This window comes from Tauraco erythrolophus, chromosome 1 (assembly GCF_009769465.1).
Source record: "Tauraco erythrolophus isolate bTauEry1 chromosome 1, bTauEry1.pri, whole genome shotgun sequence".
NCBI classification, from domain to species: Eukaryota; Metazoa; Chordata; class Aves; order Musophagiformes; family Musophagidae; genus Tauraco; species Tauraco erythrolophus.
The window spans coordinates 28488032-28505566 of NC_141465.1; the positions used below are offsets into that span (position 1 = coordinate 28488032).

A 17535-nucleotide genomic window follows, 5' to 3' on the forward strand; every position below is an offset into this window, starting at 1 on the left:
CTGTGAGACTGAGAGCTCCTCAGAGCATCCAATACCAGCCTTTAGTACAGGTGCTCTTAGTCACTTTCTGGCAAAGCTTCTCTTCCTCTGTTTAAACAACTCCTGGCTGGGATGAAAATGCAATTCTGCATTCTGTTTCTCATGTGATTTCCAGTACAAAGGCAGAGTTACTGAAGCTGATTAAAACCTGCTTTCTCTAACAGATGATTGTGAAGGATTGTTTTTATTTTTATGCTACATCTAAATAAAATAGTGGGTTTTTTTGGTATTAGATGCTAGACCTCTGAATATGTAACCATTAGTAAATCCAAGAAAAACTATCTGAACTTGAGCAGCTTGGCCAGTCTGTCACTTTAGCCTAAGTTTTGGGCTTTTTTTGGTTTTGTGTTTTTGGGTTTTTTTGGGGGTTTTTTTTGTTTTGTTTTTTCAAAACAACGTACTACTTGTCAGGTTTATCTGTTTGGAGGAACCACCCTAAAGTACACTTTAGGGTGACACTTTGCTTTTTTGCAGTAGAGGTCCTGCAGGCAGAATACCTTAAAACTTGACTGCTTTGTCTTAAATATTTGAGTCTGTAGATAATTTTTAATACTTTCTTTAAAAAATCGATTGCTTTTGCTCTTGATTTGAGGTGTTTTTAATTAAAAAAAAAAAAGGTGAAGAGAGTATCCACTGACTTCCCAGCAACATACTTAGTGTGTTATAGCTAACCAACCTACCATCTGGATGCTGGCCTTGTTATCAGCTTCAAATGTATAGCTCTGCTCAGGAAAGCAGAGTGGAGGATTACTCCATTGTGCGTGGCTCTGAGCCTGGGCTGGAAGGGGGGAAAACGCTTTTGGGTTTTGGGGACATTTTTTTTATTTCAGTGGGGGTAGGGGGAGGGTTAGTTTTCTGTGTGTCAGATACTCAGCTGTAGAAATAGAATTTTAATTTTGTAATAGCTGTTCTTCCAAAGGAGAAGCCAAACAAAATATTTGATTTAGCTGTTTTCTTCCCCCCACCCCTGCTCTTTCCTTGCCCCAGAAACCTAGTCCATTTCTTTGTGAATAAAACATTTGTGAGGAGTTAGGAGAGGGCTTGTATAAAAGATGGGGGGGGGCGGGAGGTGGAATCCAGCAGATGTCTACGCACACAAATTGTGGTTCATTGCAAGGCTTTTCATGAGATTATTAATAAATCTTATGGAAAGGGTACTGCTTACAACACAGAAGTTAAGCTGTGTTCCTCTGCCAGTGAGCTTTTATTCCCTGCATCCCCCTATTCTTTGAACCTTCTAAGTATCCTAAAAACCTGCTTCTTCTGCTATATCTCTGTCATTCCCAAGAGTCAAGCCCAGGATGCTGCATTTCTAGTACTCCTTAAAATAACTAGTCATATTTTTTTTCCTGACACTTGAAATGCTACCGGCAGAGATACACTAGAATAACCTTTGTAGTGCCAAGAAACCAGCACAGCATCTACTCATATCGAGGAACAGTTTTCCTTACAGTTGTAAGGACTAAAAAATTAACATTTTTGCTAAAAGCAGTTTCTTCAAGCTGCTAGAAAAACTTCTTTCATTCACCACTGATGTAGGGATAGCACATGTGCACATAGTGTAGGAAGAAAACCTAGGGATCCTTGATTAAAACCATGTGCAAGGTCTATGTCCTAATTAGTCAGTAAGAGTGTTTAAAATCTTGCCACCTATTTCACAGCATGTTAAGCTGCTCTCAAGAGCTGCACCAAGTCTCAGAGTTGCAGTAACTCTGAGGTCTGAACAACTAAAACTTGCTGTGTTTAAGTCTATGCGTTTCCAAAACAAGACAGAAGTGCTCCTGACAGCTACCACGTAAGTGAAGGGGTGGCTGAGAAGCTCTTTAAGTTCCTTTTGCGTTCTAGGCTTCTTCAGCCGGTCAAACAGAAAATGTGCCTTATCTCCTGTGTTACCATCCTTTATGCAGTCACACCACGCCTATTAAAATATAAACTTGCTCTTCACATTTGGGCTTAGATGGACTTATTATTCCCACTCTGCAGACCCCCTGCTTCAGACTACTCCCTTATTTGTTTTCTGTGGCCGAAGATATGCGGGATTGGTTTTTATGAATTAGATAAACTCTGCCCAAAGTAAATCCTGTTCTGTTATTATTGTTTAAGATTCAAGAAATTTCGTGACTCAAAATAACTGGAAGGCTGAAGTTGAGCTGCTTTTTCTTTTTTTCCCCATGATGTGGGTTAACTTCTAGCCCTTGCCCAAAATTTGAAGTCTTAATGCCATGTTCGTTATGTGTACTTAATGAAGCTGGCTTTACTGCAGTTGTCTTGGGCTATGTTTTGGTGCCTGAATTGCCAATTTCAGAGATTGGTTGAGGACTCTAGCCAACACAGGAGACTCCTGCAGAGGCTGTGAATATTCCTGATTATTCTCGAGTACGTTTGCTGGATGTTAGCATTCACCAAGCAGAACTGATGGAAGATGAAGGCTGCTTAAACACTGGCCGCTGACAGCAATGTGGCCGGGAAGTGCAGTGAGCGAGCCCTGGCTGCCTGTTGTTCACTCTGGGAGGTGGGAGAACATAGTCTAGCCTGCCAATGCCACTGCGAGCAGGGCTGGTAGCCTTTTGGTTGTAGCAACCACATCTTAGACTACTAAGAGGAATGGGAGTCAGTCTCTCTCTTTTTTTTTTTTTTTTTTTTCCGGTGATTCATAATTCTATTCAAAGGTAGATAGGCTCACCTCCCCTGTCCCCATTTATGGAGTCTGTAATCTATGGACCACTTCTCTTAGGAAAAAATATGGCAGCAGGAGAGCCAAAACAGAGGTGAGTGTTTAAATGATGTGACTGTGGTGTCATTTGAATACCTCGTGGTAGGTCGTTACATAGCTGAGAAGCCTGCATCAGCATCTAAGCATGTTGCTGATGGTTTGTCCTGGGGTGGTCACATGTCTGAAGGATGTTAACACCAAACAAATGTCTGGTTTCCTATTCTCTTTCAGGGATTTCGGTAAAAGAACTGGCTGCATTATTGCTTTATTCTTGGGACACTGGACTTCCTAAACTTACAATATCCTCTGAAATCCTTTGTTAAGCTTTGCTCTAGGCCACCTGCTATTTAGAACTTGGCAAACAAATACCACCAGACTGCTTTTTCTGTTGTACTTATAACTTTGTTTTGATTATGTTCTCATGTAATTTCCTCCAGTCACAGTGTTTCCTTTGATTTGGTTTGACTAGTATGCTTTTCCTTAATGATTCCTCCAGCTAGTAGTATCGGTTTACAGCTCTGTGAATGATTATCAAATGGAGAATGTGTATTGTGGGGGTTTACTTCTAAACAAATGCAGTTATTGACATTTAAGAGCAGGATTTTTTTCTGTCTGTATAAAAGCATTTGATGAACAAAAAGTTTAGTGGTACAGTAGATGTCATCTTTTCACTATTGCTCTGTGTGGTGAATGAAAATCGAAAGCTTAAATCTTGGATTCTAAATAATTGGTGGAGGCATTTCTGAAAGGATATTTTTAAGTAAGAGACGCTTTAGCTTTAAAGAGCTCTCCTATCTTTCTGCGTGATTAGAATATACAATGGTTTTAATGTAGTCAGCTATCTCTGCACCACCTTAAGTTACTGGTTGGACTCTACTGGTTCTTGAGAGGGTCATGTATATGTGCAGTTTGTGTATGTGAGGAGGAGGGCTGTGTGTATGTTGAACTTTTCTTTCTTTTTTTCTGATATATTTTGTACTTATTGCATAATGGGATCTTCATATATTCTAAAAATCCCTTGATGCAAGGGGAAATATGGAGACTTTGTGCAATTGCAAGCTCCTAATACAAAATATGCAAAGTAATTTTGTGATAACTTCCACACTGAGAAGTACCATGATCCTGCCCCTGGAGACGTAAAACATGTTTTCTTATTGTGGCTTCTAGCTTAATGAATACTTAGACCATGATAATGAGCTGCATAACATCTGTATTAAAGAGGAGGAGAGAAATTTCCAGGTCCATGAAACAGTGGCTGTAATACAGTGGTGAATTGCATGTGTTTGAGCTGGTTTGTGTCCAGATAGAGAAGGCTGATGTGCCAGTCATTTGTAGAGGGCTTTACCCACACACTGGAGTCCTAGAAATGCTTCCTACCTAGGTGTTAACAAGTGTTATCTGCTGCCAGAGCCTCAGAACAAATGCTCCTCCTCATCATGAACACATGAAGGAAGATGTTATTTCAACAGATAAACATGATTTGTTATCCATTGGCATATAGGATATGGAGGGGTTTATTGTTCTAGAAACAACATGGTTTGGGTAAAAGTAAAAAGCTAATTCTCTTTCCATAAATCTAAATAGGGCTTATTAAGTTAAAAGGAAAATGACTTCAGGCTTTATTCTAGACCCAGCTTGGACAAAAACAAGGAGATGGGCTTTGTGTGGACATGCAGGAGTAATGGTTACTTCGGGAGGCGCTGAAAAAGCGCTTCCCTCCTCCGGTTTCAACAGGGTGTGTGGGAGGTCATTTTGGTTTTTCTATTTCTCTTTTCCAAGTCCAACAGGAAAGTTTCCTTTCTTGATGAGGTGGAAAAAATTTCCAAGCACTATTTGTAATGCAAATATTTTTTTTGCTATTTCAGTATTCTAAGGGTATATAAATGGCGTTGCTGAGATTGTTGTCTTCAGTTCTTATTTTTGTCTTGTAAACTTATGCTGTAACTATTTTGGGGTAACACAAAGGTGATGATAAAATCAAAACATATTAAGGACAGCATAGCTGCACACAAACTTAGGTCTTTTGGTAATGTGGACATACGAAAATTTACTTTGCTACCAAGTGTGAAGCTGTATTCTCTTAGAAACAAGAAGTGTTGGACGTACAAAGAGGGACGAGGGAAAGAGGATGGTGAGATATCTGGAAGTCAGCAACTCTGAGGAGTAATATTGGAGTATGGGGTGCGGGTGCCCTGACACTGCCAGGGGCTGTGGGCTCCTCTGTGAGGAGTGGCCGGGGCTGCCCCATGCTGGACACAGCTGGTTCCAGTTGGCTCCAACTGACCCCACCACAGGGTACAGCTGAGCCCAGGGGAGAGGAGGGGATCCCTGCAGCCCATGGAGACACCACAGTGGAGCAAGTATTACTCTGCAGCCCATGGAGGACCATGTTGGAGCAGATGTCCACACTGCAGCCCATGGAGGATCCCACACTGGAGCGAGTGGATATGCTTTGAAGGAATCTGAAGCGTGTGTTGGAGCAGGCTCCTGTCAGCAGCTGCAGCCCATGGGGAGGAGGCCATGCAGGAGCAGGGGAAAGCATGTGGAGGAAGGAGTGGCAGAGAGGCACTGTTATGGATTGACCACAGCCCTCGTTCCTCACAACCCCTGCACTTCATTTTTAATTGGCAATAAGCAATTAATTTTCTCTCAGTTTAGTCTGTTTCGCCTGTGGTGGTAATTCCTAAGTGATTTCCCTGTCTTTCTCTTGACCCATGAGCTTTTTGATTTTTATTTTCTGCCCCGTCGCATTGAGAGAGCAGCCAGGTGGGCAGCTGGCCACGGTCAGCCTGCCACAACAGGATACAGGGAATGAGGAACTGAACTTTTGCGACAGTGCAGAGGGCTCAGATACTTATTCTGACTGTTGCTCCACGACTCACAGAGGCCGTAGTTATAGAAACTGATAGAACCGCAATCTGTAGTTTTAAAGGATGCTGAAAAAAGCACTAGAAAATTATGTAAGGAAAGGGCCAAAGCAACAGTTTTGGTGGAGAATTCTCTCTGTAGTGTCAGACTTGAACAATAGGAATGATCTTTAAGTGAGAAGAAAACCACGTTGTTCTATGATGGTGTATGGGACCAGTACTGTTTAATATCTTCATCAGTGACATAGTGGGATTGAGTGAACCCTCAGCAAGTTTGCAGACAACACCAGGCTGAGTGGTGCGGTTGGCACACCTGACGGATGGGATGCTGTCCAGAAAGACCTGGACATGCTCAAGAAGTGGGCTCAAGTGAACCTCATGTGCTCCAACAAGGCCAAGTGCAAGGTCCTGCACATGGATCCAGGCAACTCCCAGTATCAATACAGGCTGAGGGATGGAGGGATTGAGAGCAGCCCTGAGGAGAAGGACCTGGGGGTACTGGTGCATTAAAAGCTGGACATGAACTGGCAATGTGTACTTGCAGCCCAGAAAGCCAACCGTATCCAAGTGCGGCCAGCAGGTTGAGGAAGGTGATTCTGCCCCTCTACTCTGCTCTTGTGAGACCCCACATGGACTACTGCATCCAGCTGTGAAGTCCTCATTACAATAAAGACATGGACCTGTTGGAGCAGGTCCAGAGGAGGGCCACAAAGATCATCAGAGGGCTGGAGCATCTCTCCTATGAAGACAAGCTGAGAGAATTGGGGTTGTTCAGCCTGGAGAAGAGAAGGCTTCAGGGAGACCTTATAGCAGCCTTCCAGTACTTAAAGAGGGCTTATAAGAAAGATAGGACAAACTTTTTAGTAGGGCCTGTTGCAACAGGACATGGGTAATGGTTTTAAACCAAAAGAGGATACAAGAGGAATCGAAGAACATATGGGGATTTTTTTTTCTATTTGATATAAAACTATAGAAATTTTTCTTTCTCATTTCAACAAGAATTTGAGGTAACTACCAATTACTGCACACTTTTTTTTTTTACCCTGTACATGATATTCTTCAGTAAACATGCCTGCCTTGTAATAGGAATACAATGGAAAATACACTTATGGATTAATACAAGTCTTCTCAAGTAGAAACAGACTGATACATTACTCCAGTACAAAACATTGTTTACTGTTTATATAGAACTTTTCACATGTAAATATTATCATGCTATTGTAAAAGAGAAGTATTACTATTTTTTACAGGTGCCAGGGCTTGGAGATGAAAAGATAAATTGTTCAAGGCCACCCACGTGGCCAGCCTTGGTCTAGCTCTTAGTCCCGTGCTCTCTTTAGTAGACAATATCTAATCTGTTCAGTGTAAGGAAATCTCAAAAATATTGCATGTAGCTGCTGAAGCACATATGAAATTACAAGTGTTTATTGCTGAATTGTCTTTTTTTTTCCTGTTCCCCTTGCAGATCGTAAAGTGTCTGGAATTTCCATTGAAACGGATAACAAAAATGTAAAAGCAGAGGAGTTTAAGGGTACAGTATGGGCATTGCTGTGATTATTTTTAATAAATACACAACACATGCAAGCTATGCATGCAGAAGCTGTGCAGCTGTTAAGAGTGTCGTACTTTCCTGAGGGGTCTTGCTCCTGCTCTCTCCATTGGCTCTGTGTAATCTTGGTCTTGTCCCTGTTTTCTCTTACTTGATGCGGGGTTGGACTAGGTGGTCCCCAGAGGTTATTTTCAACCTCACCTATTCTGTGAGTCTGTTACTTGTTTGTCAGTCCTGGTAGCTCACTAACTTCCACTGGGTTTCCTTCCGCTTAAAATGCTGGGAACTGATAGAAAGGAGAGCATTAGTTATCTTACAAAAGGGAAGTGAGGGACTAGAGAGAACAACTGTAAGTCAGCTAATTGACAGTAACTGTAATTTAATGGTTATTTTTAATTGTCAATAACTATAATGGCTATTTGCATATTTATGTATGTCATATGTAAAATGACAAATGATTTCCAATAATGTGCTAGAGAAGTTACGGAGGCTGGGAGGAAAACTTGATGTTTGCTGGATAGATGAGAAAGGAGTCCTAGTTGTGTGTTTGTGGGGTTTGTGGGTTATGTGGGGTTTTTCGTTTGTTTTTTCTTTGCATTTGGTTGGAATGGAGAGAGATGAGAATTTGGGAATTGAAAGAACTGTTTGCTGAGCTTTACCCTTTATTCATCTGTTTGAGGTAATAATAAAATACTTTGGTGGTCTCTAAAGCTGTCTACTGGGCTACTGTCAAGTATTCCTGCCACTTTTGAGGAAGGAAAACCTAATACATTTAGAGCTCAGGACAGGCAAGAGAATCATAGAATCGTCTGGTTGGAAGAGACCTTCAGGATCGAGTCCGACCATTCACCCTGCACTGTCAGGGTCCCTAAACCATATTGCACAACACTAAATCTACACAGTTTTTAAACACCTCCAGGGATGGGGACTCTACCACCTCCCTGGGCAGCCTGTTCCAATATTGCACAACCCTCTCTGTAAAGAAATTCTTCCTGATATCTAACCTAAATTTTCCCTGGCGCAACTTGTGAGGCCATTCCCTCTCGTCCTGTCATTCATAAAGTGGGAGAAGAGACTGACCCCCATCTCCCTACTTCCTTTCAGGTAATTGTAGAGAGCGATAAGGTCCCCCCTGAGCCTCCTCTTCTCCAGACTAAACAGTCCCAGCTCCCTCAGCTGCTCCTCATAGGACAAGTTCTCTAAACCCTTCACTAGTTTTGTTGCCCTTCTCTGAACCTGCTCCAGCACCTCAACATCCTTCTTGAAGTGAGGGGCCCAACACTGGACACAGTACTCCAGGTGTGGCCTCACCAGTGCTGAGTACAGGGGGACAATCACTTCCCTGCTCCTGCTGGCCACACTGTTTTTGATACATGCCAGAATTCCATTGGCTTTCTTGGCTGCTTGGGCACACTGCTGGCTTATGTTCAATGAAGAGAGAAGCTTTTCAAGTAATATTAAAGCTTGATTAGCTTCTGTCTTTAAGTGATAGATAGCTTGCATTTTGTTCTTTTGTTATTTGTGTGATAGAGTGATGTCAGTTTAACACAGCCCGGATGCCATGCTGAGTTCTTTTTGTGTAGCAGCACTCAGGGAATGGCAGGAGCTGATAGACATAGCTATTCAACTGAATGCAGCTGATCTGAAATGTGTTTTTCTGTTCTCCTCCAACTCCTGTTACCATAAGTAGAAGAGGGTGGTCAGTCACTGGAACAGGCTTCCCAGGGAAGCAGTCACTGCACCAAGCCTGTCAGAGTTCAAGGAGCGTCTGGACAATGCTCTTAGTCATATGGTTTAATTTTAGGTGGTCCTGTGAGGAGCAGGGAGTTGGACTCGATGATCCTAATGGGTCCCTTCCAACTTGAAATGTTTTATGATTCAATGATTCTATAATCAAATGATTGGCTCCAGACCAGATGCAAATCCAAATTAAATGTTGTCCAGACCTCTCCAAGGTCCCAGAAGGTTCTTCCAGGCCTGGCAGAGCCTGTGCTGATGCACAGCGTCCTGTGGGCCTACTTTAGTGCAAGTCAAGTAGATCTGTTCTGGAAAATACTTCTTACTGACTCTGTTAATACGGGAAAAAACATGAAAGGGAAACTATAACTAAGGAGGGTTTCATTATGTTGTCTCTGTTCTGCATGTGCTCCCTTCCATTCCGTTCTCCTTCTCCGAATAAGATTAGTGGGAGGCCATCAATGCTAGCTTTTTCTGAAATGAAAAAACATACTATGCAAGAAAAAGGCAGCTCATTTGAGACGGAGGTGACTTGTTCAGCTGAGAACACTTCAGCTGAGCTGTCTCTGTGTCAGCTAATACAGACCAACTCATGAGACCACCCAGCTGTCACAAGGTCAGTAGCAAAAGCAAGCTGAGCTTGAGTGATGGTTTTTCTTTGTTAGAAGGATACAAAAACAAAATGGAAAGGAAACTTTATCAAATCTTAAGGTTCAGGAAGCCTCCACCCATCCACTCAACCTGAAGCCAGGAACCTTGGGCTTCCTGAGTGCACAGCATGTTTTTTGAAGCGGCCAGTGTGTGTGTAACATGTTTCTGGCAAAGAATGCCCTCCTGCCTCAATATTTCTTTCAAGTCTGGACATTTTTTCCGCTGTGAGAGATCACCAAGGCTACCAGTCTGGCCTCTTGGAAGCTTTTTGTTTCTCTACATAACAGACCTGGGAAATCAGACTCTAAAGGGTGAGTGGACAGATCTGCCAGTAGCTCTTAATTGCTCTTCAGCCTTATTTGCTGAGACTGGAAATGAGGGTGCTGGTTAAATGCATATTGACCATATGTTTGAGTAGTGGACGTTTGTCTCTTGAAACTAGATGGGCGTTGTCAAAACTGTAAAGGCCTTTGATCCATGATACTCTGGCGGTTGTTGGAAGATGAGCAGTCTAAAGTGACAAGATGAATATTGTGTGTGTTTCTTTCACAGAAGTTTCTGGGAGATACTAAATTTTACTTTGTTTATAGATTTGAAGACAGCCAGGTGTGTGGTTGGATTCTTTCCTCTGATACTGCCTCCCAACAATTCTTCTTAATACCTTGACTTGAGTCATTTACTGGGGGGGGAGGAATTCCAGCATGCTGTTCCACAAAGAGTAGAAGTACTGAAACACTGAGTTTGTCCCAATAACTCACCTATACAGTTTGTCATGTCTTCTTTTCCTCTTCAGTTCCCCCATAATAACTATAGACTTGGCCATAGACCACAATTACTGTGATACAACCTACAAACTAGCGTAGAGAGGAAAAAAGAACAGTTGAGCTCCCAGGATGACCTGTTCCTTATTAGGAGCACTAATTTTGTCTTGTTTTCTACCCACTTATGGCAACTTTAGCAAAACTCAGCAATTCTAGAAAGCTCAGCTGCTGTGTGAAACTTGGTTGGTGATGCCTGCTACATGTAAGTCAGGGAAACTTGAGCGGACAGACAGAAAGATATACAATTGTATGAACCTTCTTTTCTTGAGAACTCAAGAAAAATAAAAGGAAACAGCCAAGGGATGTTAAGAGCAGCTGCTGCCTTCAGAAGCTCCAGGGCCTGGGGATTCCTCCTGCCTGGCCACTGGAGCCCAGCCCAGTGTGCCTAGAGACGTGGATCTTTGTCACAGGCTGATGGACACAGTTGCTGCTTTCTCATTCCAGGTTGATCTAGTAGCAAGGCAGTGTGTGTATCCCAGAGATCTGTACGTGCGTGTGCATGCCCACACATACACACACTCATGACACTGACACTGCCAGCTACACAGACCTCCTCAGACAAGGTGCTGCCTTCATCAGCACCCACATGTAACACTGCCTGGGCTCACATAAAACATGAACTGTAGACAACCAAGCCTCCTTCCTCCTCTCTGATGGGTAGAGGTTGGAGTTTGGTGGTGAAAGTCCTTACATGATGCTCTCTAGATTCACAGGCACATGCATGTTCATGGATCCCTGGAGTACCAGCATGGCCCCTCTGCCTGTTCACTGTCCTGCCTTGACCCTGGGCTTCCGGCTCACTAGCTCACCCAGCTTGAGGTTTGCTAGTGAATTGCACACACCTCCAGGCACACCAAGTTTGGGGATGATACAAATACTCCACATGCTCCACACACCCCCCGCCTCCAGCAGCCAGCACCACAGGTGGGGTGCCTATCCCCCCAGTGTCACCCCACTTGCTAGCCTTAAATCCATTGAAATCACCACTCTCTTCCCCAAGAGCTGGAACTCCAGGCACATGTGCTTCGAGATTCACAAAGATCTGTGCCCCCCCTCCATACATTGACACAGAGACCCTCACTCGTGCCAGTTGCAGACACTACAGGCCCATCAGTTTGTCTGGAGACCCACGGTCATGTTCTCTGTTAGAGAACATGGTCATGTTCTCTGTTAGTCTTTGTCTGCCATGTTTGTGTTGCTGTGTTTTTGTTTGTCAGTTCCCCCTTTACTTATTATCACCCTTGCATGGAAAAGGTCCTTGATTGGGTGACATTAACGAAACCAATTCTCAGCTTCCACATACACTTAGAATAACCAATGTGAAATTGTAATTAAGTGTGTAAGTTACCTAGGAGAATATTTAACCTTTTTACTGATATGTTTTCTGTCTGCCTTAACTTATAAATTTAAACATCAAACTCCTGATACTGAGTTCAGAATGTCAATTCACAAAATACTGGTTTTTAACAAGGTCAGAGTCCTTTTTTTCTAATCGTGATCTGCTCACTGAAGAAAATACTTAAACCTGAAATGAGGGTAGTAATACAGAATCTGTGCCCATCCAGCATGGGAGTATCTAGTCCCCAACTTCTGAAGTTTGATCCAAAAGCCACTGAAGTATAGGAAAATCACTGGTTTCTGTTTCCCCATTGTGTTTGTGTAGATCTGGAGAAAGTCTGATGGGATCACTTTGAGAAGTAGATCTGACCCTTGTTGACTGCTCAAATTCTTTTGAAGGGGGAATATTAATTTCATGGAGCCTGAATGTGTACCAAACACAATGTGAAAGTCTCTAGTTTTCCCTTCTGCACTTTTTTCTTTTCTCTCCTCTAGAGGCTATTCTTAGTTGCAAGCATAAAGTTTCAAAAGGAATGAGCTTAAGAATAGAATGGAAGAAAATCCAGTCTCAAGGAGTCTCATTTGTCTACTACAAAGATGAATTTACAGGTAAAGTACTACAAACTTAAACTGATGGTTTAATACGTCCTTCTCTAGCATAGATATTGACTCTTGCTTGGGGAATAACATTAGCAAAATGATGGAGAGTGCTCTTGACTCTCCATACTGAACAGCTGTCCTTTTAAGAAAAAGAACGCTTCCTCAGGGGAAAAAAAGAAATAAATTCTTAATAAAATCGTTAATGATTAGTTACCTTTATAATGAAGTCAAATGCAATAAAACCCAAGACTAAGAAAAATGGCACTGCACATTTCTTGAAATTTTTCAAAAATTAAATTATGTCCAAATATAAACTCCCCCAAATTACTGCAAGCTCTGCACTCCTGTTCTGCGAAAAGGCTTCTGAAGCTTCCTGTAGAGCTGGAGTCTTAGCTATGAATAATGCAGCAATTTTTATATACATAAAATATAAACTCAGCTGTATATTTTAAATTATTTGTATTCTTTTCAGAAGTGGAATTTCTGTTTATGTGTTCTTAAAAGGATGTACCTCAGCTTTGTGTTGAAGAAAATAGGAGTTTCTGTTACCTTGTACACAATAAGTGAAAGTTGAGAAGTAAAATAAAAGCACAGCAATTTTATTTGTTTGTAGAGCTTGCAAGATGTGCTGGTCTTGTTGATGGACTTTTTTTTTTTTTCTGCGTATATTTAATTTAGAGAGACACTGGAACTCCTGGTTGTGTGTGTGCAAGTAACTCTAATTTCATAACAAGCTTTAGAATGAACAAGACCTCATCGTAAGAAGTCTGATGGCATATCTTTGCTAAATCCGTCAATTTTTTCTTGCCAAGTTAAAATGTCAAATGTTTCGCTGTGGTCTCGTGCAGAAATCTTTCTGTAAGGGAATTAAGTTAGTGATTGTCATCCCTCTAGTGGAAAATGATGTCTCTCTTTTGTCACCTGACTACTGCTATACATGTTTTCTTGAAAAGTCTGCAGAAAAAAAGTATTCTATCTTCCAGTATGACAGATGTAGAGTTTTGAACTGAGATTTTTTGGACTAAATGGACAAGTTGTGGAAGGCACCGACTGTCTTGGGAGAGGGATTACGTATTACTCGTTGGTGACAGATAACTAACAGTGAACAAATGAGCAATAGTTTAGAAATTGTATGCAATTTCAGAGCAAGCCAGTGAGATGTAGATATTTGCCATAAGCAAAGAGCAGAAACCTCTCTGTCTGTTCTCCCTTCCAGGTGATCTTCGAGGCCGAGCAGAGATGCTGAATACAGGAATCCGTATCAGAAATGTGACTAGGAAGGATTCTGGGACCTACCGCTGTGAAATCAGTGCAAAGAGCGAAGAGGGGCAGCACCTGGGAGAGGCTACTATTACTCTCACAGTATTGGGTACAAACAAACTCTATTGCTTGGGCTTCTGTAAAGGAATTGAATGATGGCAAGGGGCGTTGAAGGTCAGGTCCATATAGTGTGTGTCTGCTGGGTTTTTCATCTTTGGGCTGGGTTTATAAATCCATGTGTACACATGCGTTCTACAGCCCACCTCAGGAAAGGGCTTTGCAAAATGCACACTTGCACATAACTTGTTTCTTTTTTATTGATACAAATGCCTTGTTCAGTTCTCAAAATTTAGCAAGTGTGCTATTTATGTGATGGTGCAACTTCCCTGTCTACTAAAACTGAAGTCATTCAGTGGCCGAGAATCTGGATAAGCTGATCATGGTGTTTGGCACTGAAAAGTCAGCATCTGTCAACTCTTATCAAATATTCCTAAGCAGCAGTTTGTTCCAATACGCTACGGTCTCCTCCTGTTTTTGGAAGGAGAAACCGCTGCAATGGCTGTGCAGTGCCAGCCAGCGAGCTAGCAATCTGTGAACTTTATTTACAGGAGAGATGGTGTTGGCTTGTGGGGGTGGTTGTTCTTTGTGGGTTTTTGGTTGTTCTATTTTCCAGTTGGGGAAAGGAGGGAAAAGTGAATACTGAGCACATTCTTCTTACATTGTTCCTGGTAGTTTTCCTAATGGATGAGTGGTAGAGGTTGGGAGTTTTCTTCTTTTCTCCATATATAGAGGAAAAGAAGATATTTGCTTTTGTAGTTTCTATGTTGTTTTTTTTCTATACAAAAATAATTTATCTTTTAAAATTATAAATAAAATCTCAAAGTTCTTCACAAAAGATGACATTCATGAACTTCTTATTAGCTCCAATGAGGTAATGCCACTTTTTCCTTCTTTCTTCCACTCTCTCAACAGATTTCCTGTTTTAAATGTGGCTTCTTAATGTAAACTTGAAATCTTAGACCCCAAAGGAGAGTTTGTGTGCTGCTCACAAACTTTTTTGAAAATTAGTATTTGGGAATTAGTATTTAACTTGGTTTTCTTTATTTTTGCTTTTTATTTTAAAAGCAGCCAAGAAAAAACTATAGATACTTGTTAAGGTGTCACTCATGCTTTTAATGTACTATGCATGCCTCTTCACCCTTAGTTTTCTTCTACATAGCTTCAAGTTAGTACCACTTTAGTACCAAAAAAAACCCCAAAATTAAATATCTTTCCTGTTCCTATAAGAGTAATTGGAAAAGAGATGTTCATCTTCATGGCAGAAGGAACGATCAGTTCTCCTGCCTCTGTATGTGGGAATGTTTGTTTTTAATTTAAACTGAAATTTAGTAGCCAATTCGTTTTGGTCCTCAACCTGGGATTTACACAATGGCTGTGGTGCTGGCCAGTCTTGTTAATTCTTTCTGACAATCATTTTAAAAAAAAAAAATGACTACTTCTAATTCAAAAAATCTTTTTCCTACTCCTCATTTCTGTTTTTAAATACTGGGGTGGGGGAGAGAGGGAGGGTGGAATTTCTAGACTACAGATTCCCTGAGTTATCCCTCCTTTGTCTGAGAGCAAGAGGTCCCCCCACATAAGAAATGGGGTGAAACAAACTCTCTGGGGTTGGATGAGTGTATAGATTGGAGACAGGATGACGTTGCATGTAGTGGGGTGGGCTGGGAGCAAGCCTCTTCCATTTTTAGGAACTCACAAATTTTACTGTGCTCTCTGGTAGTAGGACTCTGCCTTCAACCCCTTCTCCAGCACCTTTTTTCATTAATGTGGTAGTTGCTGAACATGTACGCCAAGTGCTCACCTCCTCACCAGTGACTGTCGAACTGTTCTCATATTGGCAATACTGGTAAGACTGCGTTAACAAGTGCCATTTCATTGTCCAGTTGCTCCAACCACTCCGGTATGTGAGGTACCCAGCTCCGCAATGACGGGAACAGTAGTGGAACTGAGCTGTAAGGAGACTGAGGGGTCTCCTCCATCTGAATACCAGTGGTACAAGAACGGTGTTGCCTTACTGGAAAAGACAGGAACAAGCAGCGCTAGAGCAGCAAACATAACTTACACCATGAATAAAAAGTCTGGCACTCTGGTAAGTGTAATAACCAACTCTGTAATAACCAGCTATCAAGAAGACCAGATTTACTGTTTAGCACGGTGATGCACAGGGGTCTCAATCCAAAAATGCACACGGTCTTTGTCGGAATCAATGTCATGCTGAGATACGTGCCAACAAACCTATAAGGTGTTTCTGCATCAGAGCAATGACAAGCCATAGGCACTGAGTGAGACAGACACATTGGGTGAGTTGTGAGGCTGCAGTAACGAGAAATGAGCAGAATCTAGACAATCCGTGACAAATTTCACCTTGTCAGTTAGCTGGTGAGAATGATCTCACAGTATGTCAACAGAGTTATACTTGATAACACCTTAAAATCTGAAATACAACTTCACACACTTCAGTATGAGTGAAGCACCAAGTGCAGTCCAGGATGTGTGCGATCCAGTGGCATTTACAGGTTCTAGTCCAGTACTCATGAAGTCAGTGGGAATGAGTTGGGGCTGTAAGTAACTGTAGTGTGTTTTTTGTTTTAGTTTTGTTTTGTGGGTTTTTTTCCCCTCCCTCAGAACTGGCCATCTCTTTCTCATCCCTCACCCATTAGCTGACTCTTCTAAAAAAATTGATACATACAGCTTATGATGCGTTGTCAGCTAAGATTTTTCAGAGGAGTTGGCCTAAGGACACCCTGCTCTTGTGCGTGATCAAACCTGGAAACTGAAATGTGACTAAGCATTCAGAGGTTCTGCAGATCTTTCAGCACACTGTGGAAATTAGGTGGACTATTCAAAATTACCAATCACTTCTGAATATCTTAAAGTACAGGATATATTGAAGGAAAAAAGTTAACAGGTCTAATAGTGAAGAAAATAGTACAGAGAAACACTGGAACTGACATGAGGTCAGTCTCTGTCTCTTGCTTCCTTATTTTCATTTTTACAGCAATAGTATTTGATAAATAGTGCAGTTTAGCATTAGAAAGTGCCACTTCTTGGGGGAGGAAAAAGCCCACAAACTTTCCATGTGAAATATTTTTTGTACTACGTGAACTTTTTTTTTGTGATATGAACAAAACTTTGATATCAGTGATTCTGAAATTAGAGCATGTCTAAAAAATTGCATTTTGTTGGAACGTACTGATCCACTGAAAAAGAATCTCCTTGTAGATACATGCCATCTAGTTAAAATGTCTGTCTAAAAGAACCCAGTTAAACCAGAGGCTGAATTTAAGGACCAGGGGATGTGACCATGGAGCTGAATTATGAGGTCAAACTAGACAAGAATTTCTCACTGTATTTCAGGTTTTTTTTTTTTGTTTAAAAAAACAAGCAACCAACCAAACCCTGTTGACATGTCAAAATTTCTATCCCACAGGAGATTCTGAATTTTTTTCCATTCTGATAATGGTTTTGGACTCTGTCTTAACAGCTATTTAACACAGTTACAAAGAATGACACTGGAGAGTATTTCTGTGAAGCCTCCAATGGGATTGGATTATCTCAGAAATGCTCAGTGAAGCGAATGCAAATTGGTATGTGTCAAAGCAAATAAGGGTGTAAAACAGTCTTGCAATATGAATTATTTTATTGAATGATGCAACTGAGAAGCTACGACCAGATTGAATTATATCTTTTTGTTTGATGATGGCATTTTAGGGGAGGAATAGTAATAATGAGTTCCTTATACGCAGTTGCTGTGGCTACTTAAAGCATTCCTTTCTTACAGCACAAACACCTCTCTCTGCATTTCACAGAAAATCAGCTAGTAATACCTTAAAATTATTGCAGTAGCCAGCATTAAGTTTGCTCAACACTGAACTTCACACAACAGCAGTATCCATATGA

General features: G+C 41.5%; 1 protein-coding gene across 1 annotated transcript in view; it reads left to right on the forward strand.

The window, feature by feature from the left end:
• Positions 1-17535, forward strand: part of JAM2 (junctional adhesion molecule 2) — a 37569-nt gene that overhangs the window by 15657 nt on the left and 4377 nt on the right. Inside the window, exons 2-6 of the mRNA XM_086618262.1 lie at positions 7085-7150; positions 12211-12324; positions 13532-13684; positions 15519-15724; positions 17120-17222. Coding sequence (XP_086474388.1) covers positions 7085-7150; positions 12211-12324; positions 13532-13684; positions 15519-15724; positions 17120-17222 — 642 coding nt within the window. The remainder of the gene's footprint in view (positions 1-7084; positions 7151-12210; positions 12325-13531; positions 13685-15518; positions 15725-17119; positions 17223-17535) is intronic.